This window comes from Anopheles coluzzii, chromosome 3 (genome assembly GCF_943734685.1).
Source record: "Anopheles coluzzii chromosome 3, AcolN3, whole genome shotgun sequence".
In the NCBI taxonomy this organism is placed as follows: Eukaryota; Metazoa; Arthropoda; class Insecta; order Diptera; family Culicidae; genus Anopheles; species Anopheles coluzzii.
In genome coordinates this window covers 13,743,262-13,767,371 of record NC_064671.1, presented here as the reverse complement: position 1 = coordinate 13,767,371, position 24,110 = coordinate 13,743,262, and the positions used below count along the sequence as shown (strand labels likewise).

The 24,110-nt window shown below is 43.7% G+C and overlaps 1 protein-coding gene across 6 annotated transcripts in view; it reads left to right on the top strand.

Annotated features, from left to right (window-relative positions):
• Nucleotides 1-24,110, top strand: part of LOC120955999 (probable G-protein coupled receptor CG31760) — a 75,636-nt gene that overhangs the window by 30,948 nt on the left and 20,578 nt on the right. For all 6 annotated transcript variants that reach the window (XM_040377316.2, XM_040377315.2, XM_040377314.2 and 3 more), the window contains exons 4-11: nt 7,245-7,559; nt 15,280-15,466; nt 16,398-16,596; nt 16,680-16,844; nt 16,925-17,524; nt 19,583-19,991; nt 23,258-23,466; nt 23,759-24,008. In XM_040377316.2, the coding sequence (XP_040233250.2) occupies nt 7,263-7,559; nt 15,280-15,466; nt 16,398-16,596; nt 16,680-16,844; nt 16,925-17,524; nt 19,583-19,991; nt 23,258-23,466; nt 23,759-24,008 (2,316 nt within the window). In that variant the 5' untranslated portion in view covers nt 7,245-7,262. The remainder of the gene's footprint in view (nt 1-7,244; nt 7,560-15,279; nt 15,467-16,397; nt 16,597-16,679; nt 16,845-16,924; nt 17,525-19,582; nt 19,992-23,257; nt 23,467-23,758; nt 24,009-24,110) is intronic.

The following is a 24,110-nucleotide window of genomic DNA, read 5'->3' as shown; positions in this document are numbered from 1 at the left end:
CGCTAAAACTTTGATAAAATGTGTGTTTTTGTTCATTACTTAGTACATAAGCTTGAAACTTATCGTGAATCGTGCATGTTGATCCAATATGTATCGCAGTGATAGCTTATAATCGTAATAGTTTCATCAAATAAATGTTAAAGTAGGATAGAAGGTGTCAATCTATCTTACTGCTCTTTCATAATGCAGTATTATCAATTCTATCGTCTAAGCACGGTCATTAGTTTAGGAAAATGATAATTAAAGTACTGTTAACATGAGTACGAGAAATGATTCAATAACAACTTATAAAAGTGTAAAATCGCGGAGAATCTATCTTATCTCCACGAATACGATCAAATGATATATTCAATAAATTAAACTAATTGAATACATGGTTGATCATAAAAGAAATAAAATCTGTGCTCCATATACTTTAAATCTTTATCTCATTTAGGCAGGGGATTTATCTCATTTAGGGATTATTCATAAATAAACTTTGCACAACTTCATTATTCACAAAAATGTCTTTAAAAAATGCAGCTCACGAACTCTTCAAGAGTTTCTTCCAATTATGAAAACTCGCACGAGTTAGTCCCTTGACATAGCTGCCATACACTACTTTATTTTATTAGGAGTGAACCCAATTAGTCCCATTAGACCAATTGCAAAGGTTATTAGTGGCTTAGGCTTAGGTAGGCTTACGGTTCTTGGGCCAGGTAAGAAGAAGATTAAAACAGTTTATATCATCCCCTATTTCTAGCAAGCTCTCCATTCCTCTCTTATTTCAACTTTTCCCCTTCTATTACCATGAAACGATGTCCATGGATACGCTTCTCAGTAGTTAAATCAATTCACCGTACGCATAATACAATTCTGAGTGCTTAGTTTAGCATAGTTTGACTAAACTTTAGAGCGAGATAAGCAACCGAGCTTTAAATTTTAATAATGCAATACCTTCAGAGCTTTTCAGCAGTACGTCGATAGTCCAATTTCTGACATTCCTTCGCTATGGTTAAAGTTTTATTCTCGGTCTCCAAAATAAATATACAAATACCAATTCCACTTAATTTCACGGGATAATTTCTTTGCATTCCTTTACAAATATGTGTCTCCTTTTCTACGGCTATTCCATGAACATATTTTAACGTTCTAAATGAGGCGTGAGTGGATGCGAAAAAAATCAACAACATTTTCAGCTGACCTCAACAATTCCCAGAACTCTGATTCCTGATTTAGAGTTTAAATTATTGCTAAATTCTGGAAGGAAATGTTTTGTATAAGCTCCAACTTGTACGGTCACGTCGAAGCTACTTTGTTATAGCCAGGTTGAGCTAACTTTTCCGTTAACAATTCAGATGAATTTAACGTTAATCAATATCATTTCAAACTTGTTCTTTTGTTGTTGTATTATTCGTGACAGTACAATGCTTTTTTTATCGTTCAGGACAGTCATGCTTACCGTTCTATCATGTATTACGTTTCAAACACATCACTTGTGGTGCCAAATTCCTGTCAAATGTTTCATTTCTCGAACAAAGCAGAATGCTTTGTACACTCGACACCTGTCGCGTTACCAAAGCAAACTAGCAACGATTACGTGCTCATCACAAACCGTACACGTGCGCAGATATGATCCAATCAATTCGATTCCAATATCATCATCTTTCGTCGTCACGTAAGAATGGCACTGATTCGAACGAGAATCGTACCGGTGTGAGTGTTTTCCCCAACACGGTGATATTAATTTCTCTACGCTGCAGGTGCTGCTGCGCAACGTATACCATCCGTTGCCATTGCCGATCGCCATGGGTTGGCTTCACGTTTCCCGCACCGTATGACCTCTGTGGTTAATTTATTGCGTCTCAGGCACATTTAACAGGGTTTAAAACACATAATTCCCACGAGTTCTATCAGAGGGTAAGCATTTTATGCTGCTTTTTGAAGCTTCCCTAACAGTCCCTGCTTGTGACTGGTTCTTCCAATTTGCATGATTACTTAAAGGCACTTCGGTTTACGTTCGCCGACCACAAAAGATGCCTTTGTCAGCAATTCCTCTTCCCCTTGTTTCCCAACCCCCTAGAGCCCCACTCGTACGATGTCTGGTGGCAAACAATTATTTTCATATCAACGCTCACCAAACGGCTACAGCTTCCCAATTTACTATCCGCCATCTTGCCATTCGGTGTGCGCCCAAACCCAAAGCTCACCCCGTATCCGTCAACGAACATCATCAATGCGCATTGTGTCAACGTTTCGTTTCCACCACAGACAGAGTCCCGCAGGCAGGCTGAGCCGGATCGCGAGTGACGACGGGCACGTGGACAGCTCCGTCCGACCGTGGGGCACCCCCATCATCAGTTACGGGGCCGTTATACAACCGTTCCGTGGCACGCAACCGAGATCTCCCGGGGGCCATCCATTTGCACAAACCATCCTTTCGCCGTACCATTCACGACGGTCTTTGGCTGCCGTCCGAGACGAATGGTTCGAGAACGATAAATAAACTGACATTAAGCGACCTAAGAGAGAGTGAGGCTACAGCAGTGGTTCTATGGCCCCACACGCCACACAGAACACCATTATCCATTGGCGCAGGATCTTATGTCAAACGGTCAGCTGACATGCTAGAGAGGGAAAGAGAGAGAGAGTCAGAGAGAGAGAGAGAGAGAGAGAGAGAGAGTCAGAGAGAGATTGGGAGGGAGCGAATGAATATGGCTATAAATTTCCTTCTTGGAACTCTCGCGTGCGCCCGTCACGCTATCGATGGCCGTTGGAGAAAAGTGTTTTTCCTTTGCCTCCACTTTGTTGACCTCTTGACGGATTGTGTGTGTGTGTGCTTCGAGGGTGGATAGATAGCAGCACCCGTCACGGTGTAATGCTTTATCGCCACCGGGTGGTTTACTGAGGGGATGCAATTAATATATCCAAAGAAAGACAGAAAGAAACGTTTCGTGAGCCGAAGTGAACCCCATTTTTCTGCGTAATAACTTCCGCGAACAAGCGTTTTATTGATCATGTTTATCTTAAAGCTCTCATTTGGGTTACATCGATTGGCGCAAGTTGTATGTATTGGCCACTTTGTGTGCGTTTGATTTAAATTTCTATTGCAATGATCATACCGGCTTAAGCTAATACGTTTGCCTTAGTTTGAAAATTTCTTATGGATGGAGGCAGACAGTACAATAACAGTTAATTATCACTTATTTTCGTGTAAAGCCGGGGGGTTAATAACAATGCACATTCCCGGATTTCCTGGCATATGGAAACCACCACGCTCTTTACAGCCGGTACCATTTACAAAGCATGACATACACTTGGTTAGATTTCATTACAATCTTTATCGTATTGTCCAACAACTTACCTCCTCAGTAACTCGAAGTAATCTTTGGCGAACCGAATCCGCCCGGTGTCGGAGTCGTCTGGAGTTTTTTGGAGTCATCCGGCAGGCATTGGTTTCCAACCAACCGATACCAGACGACTCTGGACGACTACAGACGACTGCAGACGACTCCAGACGACTCCGGACGACTTTAGACGACTCCGAATGACTCCGGATGACCTCGCCTCCCAACGACTCCGGCCAACTCTGGCCGACTCCGAACGACTTCAGACGACTTCGGATGACTCCGACTCCAAACGATTCCGGCCAACTCCAAACGACTCCGAACGACTCCAGACGATTCGAAATCCAGATAATGCTGGGCAGACCTACCTTCCGGAGTCAGCTCCGATATTTGCCTACTTTACCTAACACTATTACAGTCTTCAACTCACACTTAAAGTATTTAAAAACATGTCCGTTATGGATTTAAGCCTCGTAAAGACCGTGTCCCCCATACGTAGGACAAACTATCCTGCTATGGATAGCCCATCAGTAGCTGATTGTCAAGCTCATTAGTGGTAAAGTCTGACGAAGACCGACACTAATGGTTGACCCTGAAGACCACCAGGAGGTTGTTATGCAGAAGAAGAAAGTAGACAACAATCCTTACCAACTTATAATGTTAGCGAACATATTCTGAATCACAATGAAAACTAGGGTTTATTGGTAACAACGCACAGTCCCGGATTTCCTAGCATATAGAAACCGCCACGCTGTCTACAGGCGTTACCGTTCACAATGACCTGCAAAGAAAGTCACACGTACATGCATTTAGGCGAGAAATGTTAATCGTGTAGTTCAACTTACCTCGTCACTACACTGGAAGTAATATTGGGCAAATGAGCGACATTTTTGGTGCAAACAGTTTTTACAGAAAATGGTCTGTTTAAGAAATAACATTACATGAAAGGTGAATTAATATTCACTTATGCACAGAGGCGAAAGAACTCCGTTGGAGCCAAAGCCTCTATAAACTATTCCAACAACATTCACTGATGCACAACGCATGACAGCATCCATACTTACAACGACAGGAATTCTCGCTTGGGCCTCAATAAGTCCGACCATAACCATGGCCAAAAGCACGGAAAACAATATTGTGGGCCGCATTGTCGAACTTGAGCTAATGTGAATGGACCTGCGAAAGATTGTACTGCTACTGCTATCTTATTTTGGTAAGCCATTTGCGTGTTCAAACCGTAAGAAACATTTCGACACTGTTTGTTCAGATTGATCCGAGTTTATTTTTCGTGCGTCGGTTGATTGCCCAGCTGGCTGTTGTGTATTATGTTTTTTTTAACGTTTCTTAACTAAATTTTACACGTGCAGCCTAACATTTGATTAGATCCAATTAAGAAATTACACTCTACCGGCAATCTTAGAAGGAACGGGCAATTGAACCGAACACCCAGCACAGACAAGGGTTATACGTGTAGGTTGCAACGGTATAAAACTAGACCACCACTTGCTATCAGCGGCGTATTGATTTACCCAAAGCAGGATACGTTGCATGACCTACGTATTCGGGGCTCAGTCTATATGGGTAATTTTATTTGAATAGTATTTTGGAGTATAATTTATTACCGCCATCAGTGATACTACTTTCTGGAAAAGTGTTCTACCGTACATACAGTTTCGTTTTGTTTGCTCAAGTGAAGTACGCAGCCGCACGATACTGATTACTTTGACAGAATTGCAGTTACGGGGACTTTGTGCATAGCCTGGAGCATGCGACATAATATTGAATAAAAGCTTGGCTACATCAATTTCTTACGCTACGCTTTGCTGACGACATCCAGTAGTCCCAACAGATGCCGTCTGGTGTCATTAATTGGAGGCTGATCCAACGTAAGGTTTAAAACAGCTAATAGTGTGATTGTACAAGTAGACAACAAAATTTGATATCCACTCATGTCTGTATCATGCAATGATGGAGTACGCATATGGTACTTGAGATCCTCAGAATGATACGAGACTCATCTCATTTGCACAGATACTTAATGATAGTAGTAGCCCTGTGGGCTTTTAAACCTTCTTGTCGTTGGTTATTACAATCAGACATATCTCATTAATTAATTAATAAATTAATGCATGAAATGGTTGGTTAGAACAGGTGGTAATATTGGTGATTATTCAGAATTTGGCAACTTTGGGAACACTGTGTCATACAGTTTCACAATAATTATTCTGTTAGTGTGTTACACATTCAATGAAGCAGGCAATCTTTTGTATCTTTGCACAGGCATGTGATTCTCTCCTTGTTGTTTTATTGTATCTTCTCATGCTATAAGACAAACCATGCGACATTGTACTCATATCCTATAGTACGAGAAAGAACATATCCTTTTTAATTATGTTCGGGCTCAAAATTGTTCCACGGAATAATTGCACTAGGAAAGCTTCACATTACAAGCCCTTCCAACTGGTTGCCTTCCAACTGGTTCTCGGCGGTAACCGTACACGCGGTACATGAAATAACAAAATCATGAAAATAATTAAAGCAAACCTCTGCCATCATGCCATATTTAGTTTCCATCCCAATCCGTAAAAGCGATCCGACCCTTACGGCACGGGAATCCCGCCAGATTGGCACGTTCTCGAACAACACGACACGGGCGCAGCGAGTGTCACGTCCATTACTACACACCTACCTGAAGCATGGAAGTGTGACAACAATTTTGTACCACAAGCGAGAAGAAGAGCAACACTTCCCCACGACCATTTTATCACGTTTCTCTGCAAAGCTCTGCCTTTTCGACAGCGCCAGCATTGCGGCCGTGTCCGTGTTCGACACACGACCACCTCGCGCTTGCACGTTCCCGCGGCCAATCATTGGAACCATCAATCTGCGCCGCCACCTCGTGGAAAGCGGTGGAAAGAAAATTTAATTTATTTTACCCACTGATTAGAACACAGCGCAGAATGGTTCGCTTTTCACACCGCACGCTCTTCACACCATTGTGGTGTGCGTGGGTTTCTTTTTGCTCGTGCTGGAAAAATCTCGCTGTGAAGTGAAAACGTTATCAATACTCTGGCTATAGACGTTCCCGTTGCGAAAACGCACGGGAATGTACAGACCCGGTCTCCTTGAGTTAGAGGTTTTGTCTTTATTTTACTGCCATTGCCATTACTTAGCACTGTCCTCCCCTGGCTGGTAGAACGGAGCGGATGGGCCACGTGTGTGTGTGTAGCGATGGATAATAACATGAACCGTCAGCCTGAATGGGCCCAGCCAGGCCAGTGGTGCTAATCGCTATGGCATTCAGCTACCCACGCTCAGGACGACGAAAGGCGGCGGCAGCGGTTCAGGCTTAATGAAACGGAAGTAAAATGTTCTGTTCGCATTCTTTTGACGTGTATTTATTCTTTCGCCACTGCGTTTATCCCGGTCCCGGTTCCACCGAGTCTGGTTTGCGATTGGGAAAAATAACGATTCCAGGTTGTGGTTTTAATCGGAAAATGATGAAAAAAAGCGTTCTCCCACTTTTTATAGAATCGATTTTTTGCTGCCCCATTTGTACAAATATTGAATCCATTTCAGTGTGTATTCAACATCGGGTGCAGCAAACGGTCTGCTTGGTAAAGCGATATTAGCGGACATCGTTTTTTTTTTGCTTATTTGTTTTAAGTTTCAAAACTCCTCTTGCACACCAATCTCCATCCCTGTTACAGCTACCCACTACTAAACTATAGGAGCAGGAAAACCCAACCCAGTAACAGGAGAGGAAAAAAACACTTCGCTACTAGCTACCGATAAATTCTATTACACACAAAACCATTAGTGGAGCAAAATTTCATTCGCAATGTTTGTGTTTTATTTTCGCATCTCTTTCTCACTCTCTCACTCTCTCTCTCCCTCTCTCTCTCCCCTATCCGGCAGGTCCCATGACTCATCGCGATGCATAAAATTGCGTTATGGCCCTGGTTAGCCATAGCCTGGAGATGGAGAACCGTCATTATATTGAATTTGTTAGCACAAAGCTGGTGCGCCGGCTCTGTCCCGTCAAGTGGTTTAAAAACAAGCGATGGAAGTAGCATCGGCAGCGGCGGTGGCGGCGGCAGCGGTGCCATCGGGATCGGCGATGAAGGTGCCGGTGCGGCCGCCAGTATGCCCAATCTGCTCGAGCAGGACGGCATGTTTGGGCCAGCGACGACGACCATCTACACCGAGCGTCACACCATCACACCGACGGAGGTAAGCCCCTATCACACCACCATCATTACCATCATCGACAGCGCCGGCATCATCGTCAGCACCATCAATCATAGAGCTCTCGTGTCCTTGGGGTGGGTGAGGAATGGGTTTTGCCCCACCGGGGTTGGATGGAGAGGAGGAAACGCCCACTACTTCCGCCTCGGAGCAGTTAGATTAGGATAACTAAATTATGCTCGAACGCATCAACTTTGCTATCGATCATGGCAGCTGGTGCAACAGATTTTCCCTTTCCTTCCTTTTTTTGTATGCACATCTTTGTGTAGCACGACTGTGTAACTAGCCAAATAGGAAAAGGTCGTATCAGGAAACGAGCTTCGCGGTAAAAACGCGGAGCGCAGAATTATTTCACTTCTTAAGTTGGTTTCACTCCCGCTTCCCTATTTGCGTCCCTACAAAACGTGCTGCTGCCAATGGAATAACGTGCCTTTTACTGCACCCGTACGAAGGCTGGGCGGTGCAAAAGCGGCGTGATGCTTCGCACGTTGGAAACCGTAGCTTTTATTTAATTAAATGTTTCATTCAATTAACAGTTCGTAGAAAAGCGTGTTTTAGCGTTTGGGTCTTCCTCTTTCTTAAGGAGATGTTTCTTAACGTTCAAATTTGCTTAACAACAGGTCAGGCAATGAGGTGCTAAAGGTCTTTACAGGGCGTCGTTTTCGTAGAGCAAAAGAGAAAAGGATTGTTTTTTTAATTTCTTCTTAAAATTTCATCTTGAAGAAAGTTATCGAGTGCTGCACATAAAATTAAACAACTTCCCTGAAACATGATATCATGAAGAACTACAACACCTTCCTTTTTTCTGGCAATGGAGGTGCCTAGTAGCTGGTAGGAAGAATAGATAAATACAAAGCAAATATTTCACTCAAACACTGTTGCAGCCAAGATTTTTTGGCCTATTTTTATTAATTGTTTGTTTTTTTTTTTAATTTCATTTGTTTCATGCAATAGTTGCTGCTGTTATTGCTGTAGCCGCATGTTTCATAGTTGACTGATCAATCACATTTATATGTGACCTTTTTACCAGGTTTTCTCACAATATACATAGCACATTGATCGGCAAAGTAAGGCTCGCGAACTGCATGCGGCTCTTTGCTGTCGACTGTCACAAAGTGACGTTCAAATTTGGCTATAAAAACATGCTATGAGACCACCTGGACTACATACACACATACCTTAGAATAAATGTAAACAATACCTTGTTTTGCCATTTTTCGAGCAGGTACTCGAATCTAATTCTAGCTTTGAGGCTTGAGAAATCTAGACTGAAAATTGCAGGCTAGTTTTGTGTGTGTGGTTTTGTATGGCGTGTTTACATGATTTCAGTCACCAACTGTCAAAATTCATAGAAAAAAGCTGACTAGAATCGTGAAGGGCCCCAATGTTGGTCATCAAAAGTGTACTAAAATTCCTGACTCGCTAGTGTAATTTCGTTTTTCACTCGCTCATCTGTTGGCGGCTGGTGGAAGCTTTTTTTGGTCATCGAGAGAATGACCGTGCCGGAACTCAAATTGAAATAGTTTTTTTCGCCGTTTTTTATGCAAAAATGACTGAAATACTTGCACAACATATGTATCTATCAATTACAAAGCTTATCCAGTCCAGTTTGAGTAAAAAAACATATATTCCGAAGCTTTTCCAAATTGTTTGACAAAATGATTCGGTCAGCCGCCACCAGATGCGCTAGTGAAAATCAAAATTACACTAGCGACTACGGACAATCTACCCCGGCCTTAACATTTCATTCAGCATTCCACGTTGGACTATTTTTCTGTTGCATTAGTTGGCAAAGAGAAAATAAAGCTGAGCGAGTCCCAGAAAGGGTCTTCTGGAATGAAGTTACACCTACCTTTTATATGTGTGTGGTTGAAGTGTGAGTGCTTCTCATGCGTTTCGCATACCATTAAATAGTACTTTGCAAATAAATTACATACAACAGCAAAGGTTAATCAGCGATTTGACTTGGTGTGCATGATATACAAGCAAAACGTTTTTAATATTACATGTTTCAAGTCTTCTGAATTCCATTTGCAAGCAATGCGCAATGGGATTCAGAATAGGAAATTACCTATTCCAATGATTATTTACATGACGAAGCTTTGATCTTAAACGATTACTGCATTTGGATATTGCATTATGGAAATTCCATAATTTATAAACAAACTCGTATATTGTTCATTTGGCAAACATCTACCAATAACTTCTCACACCATGTTTCTAGTTGATTTAAAGCTATTATTAAACAACGCACGGCAGTCACTTGATTTACACTCAGCTTTAAGATCCAATGCAATAAAAGAGTATTTTATTTTCTATCTTTGGTTCTGATACCGTCGTACTCAGCTGCCATGAACCATGAATGCGTTTTCTTGTATTTGTTTTACTTTCCACAACTCATTTGCTGATAATGAGTAAATTTGACACACTGTGACACAATAATTACGTACGATTAGCTCGCGTTCCCAGAACGCTCAAATCAGTAAAACACTTCTCCTTTCGAATGCTCACCCATTAACCACCAAGTAGCACCAAGTTAGCACCAAGTAATGGTACAAATGCCTTTCCTTTTTGCTTTTCTTTTCGACGAACTCCATATGAAAGCATTTCCAAAAACGTCGTCCCAACACACCTGCACAAAGCGTAACTTCCGAGTCAGAGCAATTCGTAATTAAACATGCCATAATCGTTCTACCCAATGCGTAGCGTCAGGTGAATGTGATTAAATATGCAGCAGCGAGCAGCGGCAATAGATTGTGCTTCATAAATAAATTTCATCCCGAAAAATCCGCGACGGGGCAGCGACAGCGGGGACAGCGTTTTCGAGTAATTCGCAGAAGCAAAAGACAGCGGAAAAGCCCTCCAGCTTTTCCGTTTTCCCTTGCAACGAGAGTGGGGGGCAGGTTAATGTGCGTAATGACATGCGTGCCCTGGCTGCTGTCGGATTTTAATAGAAGGTCGTGCAAATTTTGCGATGCGCATTTCGCCATGGCCCATGGACCAAAGCGCGCGCTCGTGCAATATTTAAAGAAAGTCGTAAAGCAACAGTACTGCCCTGCAATGCTCACATGTGGATGGCATAAAGATGTGAGGGTATTTTCAAAAAAAAAAAGGAAAATAAAGGTCTCCTCAAATAACATCACCATCCTCGAAAAAGAAGTTCCCTTCCGGCGGGGTTTAGCACAGTCGAGTTTAAGTAAAAGCTCGCGCTCTACCGCCCCGGTATTTGCACAGGCCGCGGCAAAACGGGAGAATTGGCTGCATTAAATATTCAAACCCCAGCCAGCCAGTCAAAGCCGAATGATGTGCGGTTAAGCGGACTCCTCTTTTGCGCCGGCACAATCGAGCGACCGACAGACCGACATCATGCGAATCCTTACCCCCAATTGCTGGTACCGCCTCTACCACCAACCGAACAGAAAAAAAATGTGTCTTTTCCACACGCCACACGCTTGCCAGCTTCGCCAGACGGCACGGAAAATCGTTTCCGTTTTGGTGAAAACGGCTTCAAACGGCATCCTTTTCTTATTTAGCGCTCAAAGCCACTTAAATACCCCGTGTCACACATACACACACATGCATACACACACACACACGTACGGAAATTAGCTTCCTATCCTGTGCCTGCGCCTTCTGTGTACTCAAACCGGGCATACGATAAGCGTTTACGCTTTCAGAACGGGGACATTGCGCCCCTTGTTTCGGTCCTTCCGCCCCTACACACCCTGCACCTCTTCACACACACACACAAACACACATACTGTGATCACGATCGTTAACCGCATCCGTCCTGGTGCCGCACTGGAAGGCAAAATCTCGTCAGAGCCAATTTCTGCACAATCTCGTGCTTTATTAGCACAGCGTGTATTCTCTTCTCCATCCAAACTATCGAAGTGTAGTTGTGTGTGTGTGTATGTATGTGGGTTAGTGTGCGTGGAATTGTGTTAAAGAAAGAAAAAAAAACAAGGAAAGTAACAAGAAGAAAAGGATGCTAATCGATAGACGTTGTCCTGTCCGTCCCGTGTCCTCGTGATGTGAAAGCGCTCTTGTGCTGTGGAACCGGGAAGAAAGATAACAACAAAACTGTGGCACTCATTTCCCCGGTGTCCACCGGTGTAGCCGCCTCGTGCCAACCAAAGAACTCGATTAATATTTCATTCGACACGTTGATTAGTTTCTCTGCGCATCGTCGAAAGAGTGCCACACACACACACACGCTCATGGAAGGAAGATGAGAAAATCAGCATTCCCACGGGGCATTTCAATAAACGTGCCTCCCGGGAAGGGCAGCAAAAGGCGCCAAGCGAATCACCATTCAAAAGGGGAAAAAGGCGAGAAAAGGGGTTTTGTGTGCGGTCCCTTATGTTTTTTTTTCATTTCGTGCTTTCGTTGACTCCTTCCTTCCTCTTTCCCGGTGAATAAATCAAGCCGTGCTTTTGATGGCGGCTAAAGAAGTCGCTAAATCTCGGTCAGCGGCGTTTGTGGGTGCATCGCGAGGGTTGGTGGGCAGGGGATAGATTCCTACAAAGGTAAAAGGAGAGCTTTCCCTTCTCCCGTACAGCACTTTTTTTTTCGGGATGGAGTGAAGTCACTGAAGCACATGGTATGCTGGAATGCCTGCCAGCAGCTTGTTGGCATTTCGAGCCCCTCTTTCTCGATGATGAGTGAACTCGGTACTCGTCGTGGTACGTCGATGGTTGATCAGAAAACCGTCACACTTGCAGGCATGGTGATAGCAGGGCGCAGCAAGGAGCGAGAAAGAAGCAAATGTCGCATCGCTCAACCTGCTCAATCCATCAGCCGGGATAGCCTCGATGTGTCGCTTCACTCCCGCTTCACACACTAGGAATCAAACCAGAGCAGATCGCTTTGGGGTTTCGGTGATGAATAAACAACTCACCAAACCGCTGCTTCCTACTCCACCCCGTTCGCTTTCGGTTTGGGACAGCATGAATGAAAGGAAGGGAGGAATGGTGCCTTCTGGTGGAGGTGGAGCCTTCCAGATTGCGCTACCACTTTTGATTCACATCATCTGCGGTCAACACGGCTTAGACTTCTTAATCTCTGCTATATTTTAAAGTGCCTGCATTGGTAGCATTTAATAAAGGGTGTTCCGTGCAAAATTTGCTTGCTAGTTGAAATAAATTTAAAAACAGCTAATATTCAATAACAAAATTCAACACACTTGTGGAGCTTTTTGGCCACATTTATGAGCTTCAGTCATTGTTTTTTTTCCGAAAACCAACAAAACTAAAGATGATACTTGTTGGTAAAGCCTAATGATTCCTCAAAAAAGCAAACAAACGGCCTATGATATGCTATAGTGTTTAATTGTTATTAAAATAGTTACGCTAGCTCTCAGGCATAACTCATCTGTCATCCATTTATTGGTGGTGTTATGATCACAAACAAGTTTCATGCGACCAAAATAAAAGCTTGATTTGACAAAAACTTTTAATAGTTGCCCAAATAACAAAGATACCAAAAATGCCACCAATTTCATGTACTAAAAATCCAGTTTCATCAAGCAAAGCATAAAAACTGTCAGTTTGGTGGGCTAAACCACACGGTCACAGAACCGGCCACTTCAGTGTTGTTGAAGTATGTTTTTGTATGCACGGGTAATTCATTTGCTCTACATGTTTCACCCCAAAAAGGTTTTTTATTATGCAAAGGAAGCGATTTAATGTGTGTGTTAAAGTTCGTTTGCTGTGAAACATATTTGTGTAATATGTGCATGTGTGTGGTTGTTTACTTGCAATTGGACTCATTTCGCTGGTCAGTGCACAGTTTATTGATTAAAAATATTGCCGAAGTTAGGCAGTGATGTAAGTGGATGAATTAAAACAATCAAGGAGTTTAAATCCTGTTCAGTATATTGATCTTAGCCCGCCCTTGATCCTTCTTTTCCTCGTTAGTACCCAAGTGACATTTGTTCTAAATTTTGAACCGTGATCTGCTCGAATGGCGCCCGAGATACCATAAATTGTAGATTTGTGTGTGATAAACCTTATGGAAAGCGTCAAAATTTTGTTTGTGCATACGAATGACCTTCTTCTATTGGATGATGACGGCGTCCAATTCGTTTAGGATTCATTTGCTTTAATATTTAGAGAAAAAAGATGGTACATTTCGCATGCGGCGTTATTTTATAAAAAAATGTGTTATTTTGGTATTAAATGACGATACGACCAGTGATAAGGATTAAAAACGTTATTTTCCAAAGTACAGAGAAGAAAGTTACGAAAAAGTCACATCACAGTCGATTTTAAAGGGCTTGTTCTAAAAGTCCCTTAAACTGGTGCAGTTTAAGGGAGGTTTAAGGTGCCAGTTTAAGGAAAATAGTTCGAATTCCCTATTTTAGAACTCGAAAATGTCAATTGGGTAGTTTTCTAGGTTTTTAGTACAAGAAATTGGTGGCGTTTTCAGTATCTTGATTATTTGGGAAATATGATAGAAAATAACAAGATACAACTGCTTTCAGCGCACTAGCATTTTTAAAGCAAATTTTGTAGAAAAAACATGTAAAGTGAAAGATATTTTGCGTCTTCCTGGGCTAGGAATTGAAACATAAATGTTCTAGCCATGTTTCAATATCCAAAGTAGCAGTATTTTTAAAGCATTTTTTAAATTAATTAAACTTAATTGGTAAAATAAATATTGTAAAACATTAAATTAAATTGATTGTTTAATTAACTTATTAGTACAACTAAATTAAATAAGCTGCAACTATAAAACATAGTTTAAAAATGACTATTTTAAAGAGCTTGTTGTAACTTTTCTTGGAAAAGTGACATTTTTAAACCAGCTGAAACTATTATTGAGTGCTCAAAATAGGATGTAATAACAAAAAAAATTAAATCTTTAAGCCCAACGTGAACCATCTTTTCTACGGGAACACCCTGTAGTATTTAGTAATGCAGAAGCAGAAGCGAAAAAATGCCAAGGACCCGAGCCCAACAAAGGATGAAAACAATCACTCACCTCTTGGTGTGTCTGGTCATTCTATACAGACAACCTGCCATCCTGTCATGACTGTCATGCCTGCCATGTCAACCATTGGGAGAGGATTATTTATTTCAGCAAAATATTATCCCCAAACCCTAAGACACGTCCAAAAAGCAAGACACTATTGAAATGCTTTACAAGTTTCGTTTTTGCCCTGCCAAAGTAAAGGTTATGAATTTTAAACTATCACCTTTTCATGACTGCCTCCCATGGCTTTCCTTTCGAACCGTTTGCGGTTAACCTTCAGCTTCAACCTATCTGCCTCTTTGGTTGGTGCAGCATCTCCGCTTTAACAGTCGGGGCAAAACTTCAAAATAAAACCCTGCCACGCTCAAAACGACGATAAAGTTTGTGAGGTAAACATAATCATGAAGAGCAAACCGGTCATGGTCGTTTAAATATCACAGGGTCGTTTACTACAACGAAGACAGCCGGAGTCGTACCATCTCCCCCCTTGAAAGCTACATCATTTCGACCGTCAAACAATGGAGAGAAAATAGGATCAAATAAACCTTCCGAGGCAGAGAGAACGCCTTTTCGCGCTCGACCGCGTTCTGTAGCGCACACACCCTCGCCGGACCGCGCTTCGTACGTCACTATCATCTCGTCACTAGTGCGCATTTGGGCCCGGATGGCTCGTTTGTTTGCCTTTGTCCTCTACTCTACTATTCTCCTCCCTCTTACCTATTTCTTTTAGGAAGCGATCGAAGACTCTCTGCAAACAATACACGACATCGCGACGGAAAACCTGGGCGCCCTCTGCCTGACGAAGCTCTACCGGCCGCTAAAGATAACGCTCAACCCGGAGCGCTACACCGGCGCTCGCCAGAAGGCGGATCTGGCCGCGGTCGTACTGCAGGACGTGGGTGTGTCACGCCACAACGGTAAGTACGGAGTGGTGGGAAATGTGCCGAGATGTGCACGATTAATAATTAACATCGACACACGCACGCGGGCTAAGGAGGCGAAAGTTTTGCCCCGTTCCCGGTGGCACATTCGTTTGACGCAATCAGCAAACTTCCGTAGTTCATCACGCCCTTCCGACTCTCTTTTGCTACCAAGACTACCCCGGTTTGGGAATGACGTCGAAAGTGGCAAGATTATGTGTTTCTGGGCACTGGGTTGGAAGAGAGGTCGTTTGGGTTCCTCGTAGGAACGGTGGCATGTGTCTAATGAGCTTCAGCAACAGAAACGAGCAGCCTTTCCATCACTAATCACACTCGAGAAATCAATCTAATAACGCCGAAGATGTTTCTCCTGAAGCTGAAGTGAGTGACTGGTTAGAAAATTGCCCCCACCGCTCCCGCTCCCACTCATCACTTACGAACGAATGCGCAAATGTGGCACCGGCGGCACTAGTATTGTTAGCCAATAATGATGTTGCTGATTGTGCCGCGCGGCACAAACAAACCTGTTGCGGTTGGACGTCTAGAGCCACAGTAGGATTCACTGTTCGCTCCACGGAAGCCTCTCGGTGGCGTAACAATAATATGTTTCCACCAGTTTAGCACGAACAATTCCAATGCTTTGCTTTAGCCCTCTCAGCCTATAATCGTCGGTATCCTTGCACTAAGCAGGATATAATTGGTGCACAAAATTGCTAAGCACAATTAACTGACAAGCAATAGGACGTGATTGATAGGGCTGTCCAAGGGTGAGGTGAATGCTATTTCTATGATTTAATCTCCGATAATCTTTGAATGGTATTACAACAGATTTTGTGCCAGCGTTAGTGCTACACACCACTGTGATTCCGATTGATTGTTTGTACAACAAACGACTAACCCCTCCTGTCCTCTGTTCCCCCCGGCACAGGTTTGCTGGACGCACTGGCAAAGGGTTTGCTGTCCGATGCGTACGTCACCAGTGCGCGCATTCTGTCGATCAACGTTACCGACGGTTTGCTCACCAACTCCGTCTGGTGGAACAAGGAACCGGGCGGAATGGGCGCTCCGTTGCGCATCGAGGCGGAAGGTATAGCGATCGGCACCAAGCCCGATCCCAGCTATCCGTGGTAGGTAGAGTGAACTGTTGTTTCTTGCTTGCCATGTTCAAGCCCCTGTTCTCCTTTCGCCCTCGATTGTTTTGCGCCCGAAGGTTTGAGGATGAAACGTCCTCGCCCGGTCTCAGGTCGCCCAAGTTTACACCGACCCCGCCGGACATTTCCTACAAAGGCTGGTGGACCTACCCGTACTACTCCTGCGGCCAGAAGAAGTGGATCCTCTCGTACAGCGTCGCCATCCCACCGATGGGCCGGCACGGGTAATTATTCTCTTCCGGCTGAATGCCGCTGGCGCAACCCACCATTGTTCGGTTTTCCTCTCTCCTACTCTCCTCCTCAGCATTCGCGGTTTCCTAAGCATCGACATCGACATCAGCGATCTGCAAGTGAACCAGTGTAACAATCCGAACCGGTTCGAAATCCTCAGCTACAATCAGCACCTCCGCCAGTACTACCCGTTCGTGCGCAACCTCAAGCTCGGCGAGGACGAGCAGATGCGCCAGATCGAGGCGTTTCACGGTTCGCACAAGTGCCACGTGCACAGCATGCGGTGCGAGTACCGGCCGGTCGTGACGAGCGTCATCAGCCCCGCGTCGCTAACGGTCGGCCCGAACGGGACCGGGCCGCTGATGCCGCTCGGGGGTAGCATCGTGAACGGTAGCGGTGGCCCGAGCGTGCTGCTGACCGGTGGCACCACCCTGCAGACGGTGGTGAATGGATGGACGCGCGGTGCGTACCAGTGCCGGTGCAAGGACGGGTTTTACTCGTTCCGCCATCCGGATGGGTTCAATGGCAGCATCATGGAGGTGGCGTACCAGGAGTACCGGGACAACATCAGCACGTACTACAAGGAGGTGTTCGTTTGTGTGCGGTGTGCGCCCGGTTGTGCGACCTGCACCGGACCGGAACCCTGCCTGGCGAGCTACAATTGGGCTTTCAGGTGAGAGAAAAAAAAGAGGAAAGAGCTCGTAGGGTTTTTTTGTTATTCAGTACTCAGTGTTAAAGATAATTTACCGACAGACTCACACGCAAATTGCTCCTAATTCAGTCTCTTCTTGTATCCCATACCTCGAACCTTTTTCATAAAAATATCTCAAACAGGTATAAAATTGAGAAAACTCAATTCTTGCCACATGCTGCGAGGTTCTGACCATTACCTTAGTCTGATTTCTACTTTGAATGTGCTGTTTCTTTTCGCTCATCGCTGTTTTATCTTGACTGTTTATAATTTTTACTCCGTAAAGGCCGGGGGACACTGTCCGTACTCGCTAGTGTAATTTCAATTTCACTAGCGCATCTGGCGGCGGCTGGTGGAAGCTTTTTTTGGTCATCGAGGGAATGGTCACGCCGAATCTTGAAATTAAATAGTTTTTCCATCGTTTTTTGTCATGAAAATGGATGCAATGCGTGCAGGACATGATTAAATTGTTTATCAAAATACTTCAGTCAGCCTAGCGAGTACGGACAGTGTCCCCCGGCCTTAATAAATCTGTATTTGAATATTCCATTCCATTTTCTGACTGTAACTTACACTATTTCAGTTTGTTATATACAGTATGTTCCCGAGTTACGCGGTTCTCGACATACGCTGATTCGGAGGTACACGGTTTTCTAAATTTGACAGAGCAAATGCCAAATCAATTCAATTTGCTTCAAGCATTGTCCGACGAATTTAGCAATTGTATTTTTGCTAAAAAAAAATAAGCCGCTAAAAAGCCAGAAATAGGGTCCTTTCCGTTTTAAGTTCGTAGGCTGACATTTCAGCCTGTCAGCTGTTTTCTTTGTATCGCAGTTTTCGAGCAGCTATCTTAGTGGGTATAGTATAAAGCAAGGCTTGTCCCAAGGTGTATGTATTTAGAAGGATGATTTTTATCGCTTCTGCTTCTGAATCAAGATTTTAAGAGTGTTTTGTGTATTCGTCAAGCCTCCAGAAAGCTTGTTTGAACAAAAGTTTTCACCCATCCTGTCAAAAAGTTATATTCAAATTTGGGTTTAAAAAACATACTATGAGACCACCTGGACTACATAAACTTTGATTATAGATTCCACCACGTGATCTCTTTAATGCACCTTGGGGTAAATGTAAACAACACCGTGTTTTCGAGCAGGTACTCGAATCTAATTCTAGCTTTGAGGCTAGAATAATCTAGACTGAAAATTGCAGGCTAGTTTTATGTGGTGTTTTGTATGGCGTGTTTGCATGATTTCAAACTCCATACAAAAAACTGACTAGAATCGTGAAGAGCCTCAATGTCAGAAATTCCTGCACGAATCGTATCAGATGAATGATAAAGGGTATAAAAGTACTAAATTGGATCGAAAGTACCCAGTAATCAAATGTATTTTAGCTGAAAAAACGTTAAATTCGACTTGCGCGGATTCCTCGCCAACACATTGACCGCGTGTTTCGAGTAAATACTATATTATTTTTTCTTACTGCTCTCAATCCCTTCTATCAGATTTAGAAAAGAAAAATAGAAAGACAAAAATTCAGCTTAATATTTCCTTTACTTAAGCAATACTATTTTACTTCGGCGTTGGATGTTTATTTACTACGCTTAACACGTATTTAGTTGAACTACAAACGTTACGCCGTAAAGAGTAATTGTTTGAAATTATCTCGTAGAACTTTTCGTAACATTGAAGAATTTTGCGACCTAGGATTTTGCCGCCAAGCATTTTGCGACCAGGAATTTTGAGATTTTGCACCGCGTATCTCGGGGACTACCAGTACTTCAGTAGCAAATGGAAATGACACATACACTTTTTCTCAATATTGTACGGTACATCTTTCTCATCGCATTCGAAAAAAGCTCCAAGGTCGAGTGGCGTTGTGATGTCATTTTAAATTCCCTTTTATTTTATAAATTTACTATTCAGTTAAATCCAACCCGCCATAATTAAACTACGAAATGACGCTCAATTGAAACAGCTAACAAATCGATCGAAACTCACGCTCACACATCGCATTTATTCTCCCAACCCCGACCGCGAACAGAACGACACTGCTCACCTTCTCCGTCATGTGCGCCGGGTTTACCGTCGTGCTCGCACTGTACATGTATCAGCACCGGAAGGTGAAAGTGTTCAAGGTGGCCAGCCCAATCTTTCTCACCATCACGCTGCTCGGTTGTGCCTTCATGTACCTGGAGATGGCGGCCATCTTTCCGATCCTCGACACCTACTCGTGCATCGCTACGAAATGGACGCGGCACATGGGCTTCTGCGTGACGTACACGGCGCTGCTGATGAAGACCTGGCGCGTCTCGCTGACCTACCGCGTCAAGTCCGCGCACAAGGTGAAGCTCACCGACAAGCAGCTGCTGCAGTGGATGGTTCCGATACTGCTGGTCATGTTTATCTACCTTGGCACCTGGACACTGTCGGCACCGCCGACCGCAGAACGGGTAAGTTGACACACACGCACACACACGTATACGATTGAAATTTAATTCTCCCATCGTGCAGGACACGAAAAGGCACATCTACATACGCAATTAGGCGACGGTAGAATGAGCAACCGCTGGGGTGTAATAGAATTCTCTATCGTTCCTAATTTACGCCAAACGTTTCAACCTGTAAGCGGCACACGGGCGAGCATTTCAGGGCAGCAGGGTTATTATTACTCTACCTTGCACCACCGACCACCGGAAACGCTCCGTACGGTACCCCCCAACTGATTGCGGGAATCGACCCCCGGCCGATGCGATCCCGCTGACCGTTTCTACCGGTCACCGTGTAAATCGGGCCTGCTCGACAACACATCGGGCACGAGCAATACATTTTTAATAATCCGCTTAATTACTCCTCCGGGCAGCCATAAAATCATTATCACCAAACTTGTTCCGGCGTTGCTGTTTTAGCACGTACGCGGACAACGCTACGTCTGCTCTACGGATGCTTTTCGGTGCGGTGCAAAATGGTGCCGGTGAGCCTACCGTGCAACCCTCTCTCTCTCTCACTCTCTCTGTCCTTCCCGGGCTGCGTGGGTAGATTTCTGTTTTCCCCTCATTAAGGGCCAGGCAATGGGCTCGGGAAGGAAGACCCATTCCAGCACGTTTTATTTGTTATGTTTGCCTATAAACGTCGCTAGGGTTTCCCGGCCCCGGCACATCGGATGTGCTGGATGTGAATCTGTGAGCAACTTTTACTGGGACTTTGATTGGGTCACGTAAGGGAACGAAATCTAGGTAAACTATTAGTGAGCGAGTTATTTGGGCTAGGCAGCGCAACCGCCGGGAAAAGAAATATCATCAAATAAAGTTAAGAAATACATAATTTATACATCACACAAATGATTGGAAATGAATGAAGCTTGTTCCTCGGAACTGGTTACTGTCAGCTCATTTTGCCTGTCAGCCTCAAGGATGCGTCTGGCACTTGTTAGGACTATCGAGACGGGTATGCGTGTAAAGCATAGCCTAATTTGCGTAGCGATTCGAATAATTGAAAAGCTCTACAGCTTTGATTTTAAAATTCAATAAATATGTAATGCTCTCGCTGCTGCCTACTAAATGCATGGGGCAAGGGTTTCCTCTCTTTGGTTTAGCAATTGAAAACAACTGTTTAAAGCATAATAATATGTTTAAACCTTCCGTAAAATACTCCAATCCTTTAAATTATGCCTCAGTTAAATAAAATATTAAGAATAAAAGCATAGAAGTAAGCAGAATCAGAGAAAAATACACCAATACTTTTATTTACTCGCAACAGACACTGTAAGCATTATTATATTCTCGAAATAAACGAAATATCTCACATTGCTGAAGTGTTCCACGTTAGCATTGCGAAAGCCTTGATTCCTCGTCCGATTCCATGTGTAATTCCATGTGTTAGCCCACCGGAGTAGTGGTGGCAGCTCGGAATCAATTCCGGAGTCGATGCCGTTGCTGGAATCGATTCCTATTCTAGACCCAAATTCGGAACCGATTCCGGAGTTAACACCGGAGCCGATTCCGGTGTAGAATCCAGAATCGGAATCGACTCCAAGATCGGGACTCGACGTGGGAATCGCTCCAGAAACGGAATCAAAATTGACTCCAGAATTGGAATTAGCTCCGGAATGTGAATCAGTTCTTGAATTGAAATACAGGGTTTCCCACGATTTATTGGTTGGTTCCCATCAATTTTTGGTTGGTTCTCATATGTTTTGGTGCGTTCCCAAGATTTTTTGGCCGTTTCTCAAAATGTTATTTTTCAATTGTATTGATATCCAATCGGACGATACCAATAAATTATGGGAACGAACCGAAAACCTATGGGATACGATGAATAAATCGTGAGACGAGCCCAAAATATTATGGGAACTGACCAATAAATCGTGGGAAATCCTGTAAGAAGTTTCAGAAGGGAAATCAATCCGGAAATCTTGACATAAGAATGTACCATTTATTAGTAAATTTGGATTCATAGCGTCAATCAATACGTGGCAATCATTCGACCCAAACGTCTATTCTTATAGAGATTCCGAAACTGACTCCGATTACGAAGCCGATTCTGATTTTGTAGCCAATTCCGGAGCCAATTCCCAGAATCGATTCTGGAAACTGATCCGGATTTGATTCCAGAATACTTCGGAGCTAGGAGGAATCGATTCCGGCAAAAACTTCATTTTCCCCATCACTACACCGGAGCCTGGCCAGCTTGATACGCTTCACCCTGGGCAGTGAATCGAGAGTCGTCCGTTGCGACAGGTTCTTTGAATTAAACTGCTTTTTCAGGCTATAGAATGACCGGTTGGCAGCCAGCATTCTTGCACGCAACTCAGCTTCCATGCTGCAGTTTGTGCTGACCTTTGCCTCGAGATAGGTGAAATCTTGGACGGTTTCACACGTACGTACGTGTCACCCCTACGTAGGTGGGTTTTACACATTTAGTTTGTTGTTTTTCAGACATGCAAAGGGACATGCATATTTTTTATGACTTGAACTGTTGTTCAAAGTAAAAGAAAAAGCATAATTTTAATTATTATTGCCACACGAAAGTAATTTAAATTAATATTTTTCTACTGTTCAACTCCATGCCGTAGTCCAGCAATGTTACACACTTTGTTCTATAATGTACCACTCATACCCAGCAACAAGGACATAGTTTAATTTTTAAATTATCAAACCACTTTTAAGTCTAAAATTTCCTTCAACCTACCTATAATGTAGGAAAAAGACAGGCTACAAATGTACCAAAGATAAATTAATTTTAAAAAAATCTTCCAAAACTCGTACCACCATTCAACATTAGCTTCCACTGAATATAAGTCAACTACAAAGCCTTTTATATGTTTTAGGAAGTTTTATACACCAAGTAAGAACTTCATTGTAGCACAATAGAAATGGTTGTATAGAAATTCAATTTAACGTTAATTTTCGACATAACCTCGCTAACGACTGTTTAATGTTGCAATTTATTCCATTTTTATCCGATTATATGCCGTATAAAAACAAGCAAAAAGCTCAGCATCAACTGACTGCAGACAGCATTTGGCTATAAAATGTGAGCTCCAACGAAAGCAAAGAAACCGTACCAAAACAACATTTTTATGTGATTTTCAGCTCCAGCTACCAGCATCTTAAAGCGAATGTTTTGTTGTGTTTTTTTTTTTGCCTGTGTGAAGAGTTCTAAATTTCCACTCTCGTTTGCCCTTTCCCTCTCTCTCTTTCTCACACATCTCTTGCAGATCGAGGACCAGTACGGGTTGATATTCAAGCAGTGCTCGTACAACTGGTGGGACCACAGTTTGGCCATCGGCGAGGTACTGTTTCTTGCCTGGGGTATACGCGTCTGCTACAACGTGCGCAACGCCGAATCGCTATACAACGAGGCGAAGCTCATCTCCTACGCCATCTACAACATTGCCCTGGTCAACACGACCATGGTAGCATTCCAGTGAGTATCGATTAGTCTTTCAAAAGGCCCGCTCGAATTTTATGTCACTCCCCATGCCCCTCCCTACGCATGTTTTACTGCCTCCGGTAAGATGGCCTGACTGGTTTTAAGCTGCCGAAATGACCTTCTTCCAGCCGGGGCCTGCTGAAGCTGAAGCTCTTAAACACTCAACCATTTCCCTCCGCTCTCTCCTGCCCATTAGTGAGGGTGATTTTAGCTGAAAAATTAATCCTCCGCTTTTTCTTCTTCTTTTTCTTCTTCTTCGCCTTCGAAATTCTTCCTCGCTTCGCAGCTTGTTCATTTTCCCGCAGGCTGGGCCGGATATTAAATACCTGCTCGGCTTCATACGTACGCAGCTATCCACCTCGGTCACGATAGCGCTCGTGTTCGGGCCGAAAGTGCTGCGTATACTGCGCGGCCAGGGTGACCAGTGGGATCAGCGGGCCCGGAAGCGGGGCATCACGGCGTCCTTCTCACTGAACGGCATCGGACTGGTGCCGGAGGAAACGGCCGACCTATATCAGGAAAATGAAGAGCTGAAGGTAAGGCTAACACCGGTGATAGCTATGACCACAACCAGTGTGTGTGTATGGCTCCTGACAGCTGATTTTTCAATTTTCCCCCAATGCCATTTGCATTCGACA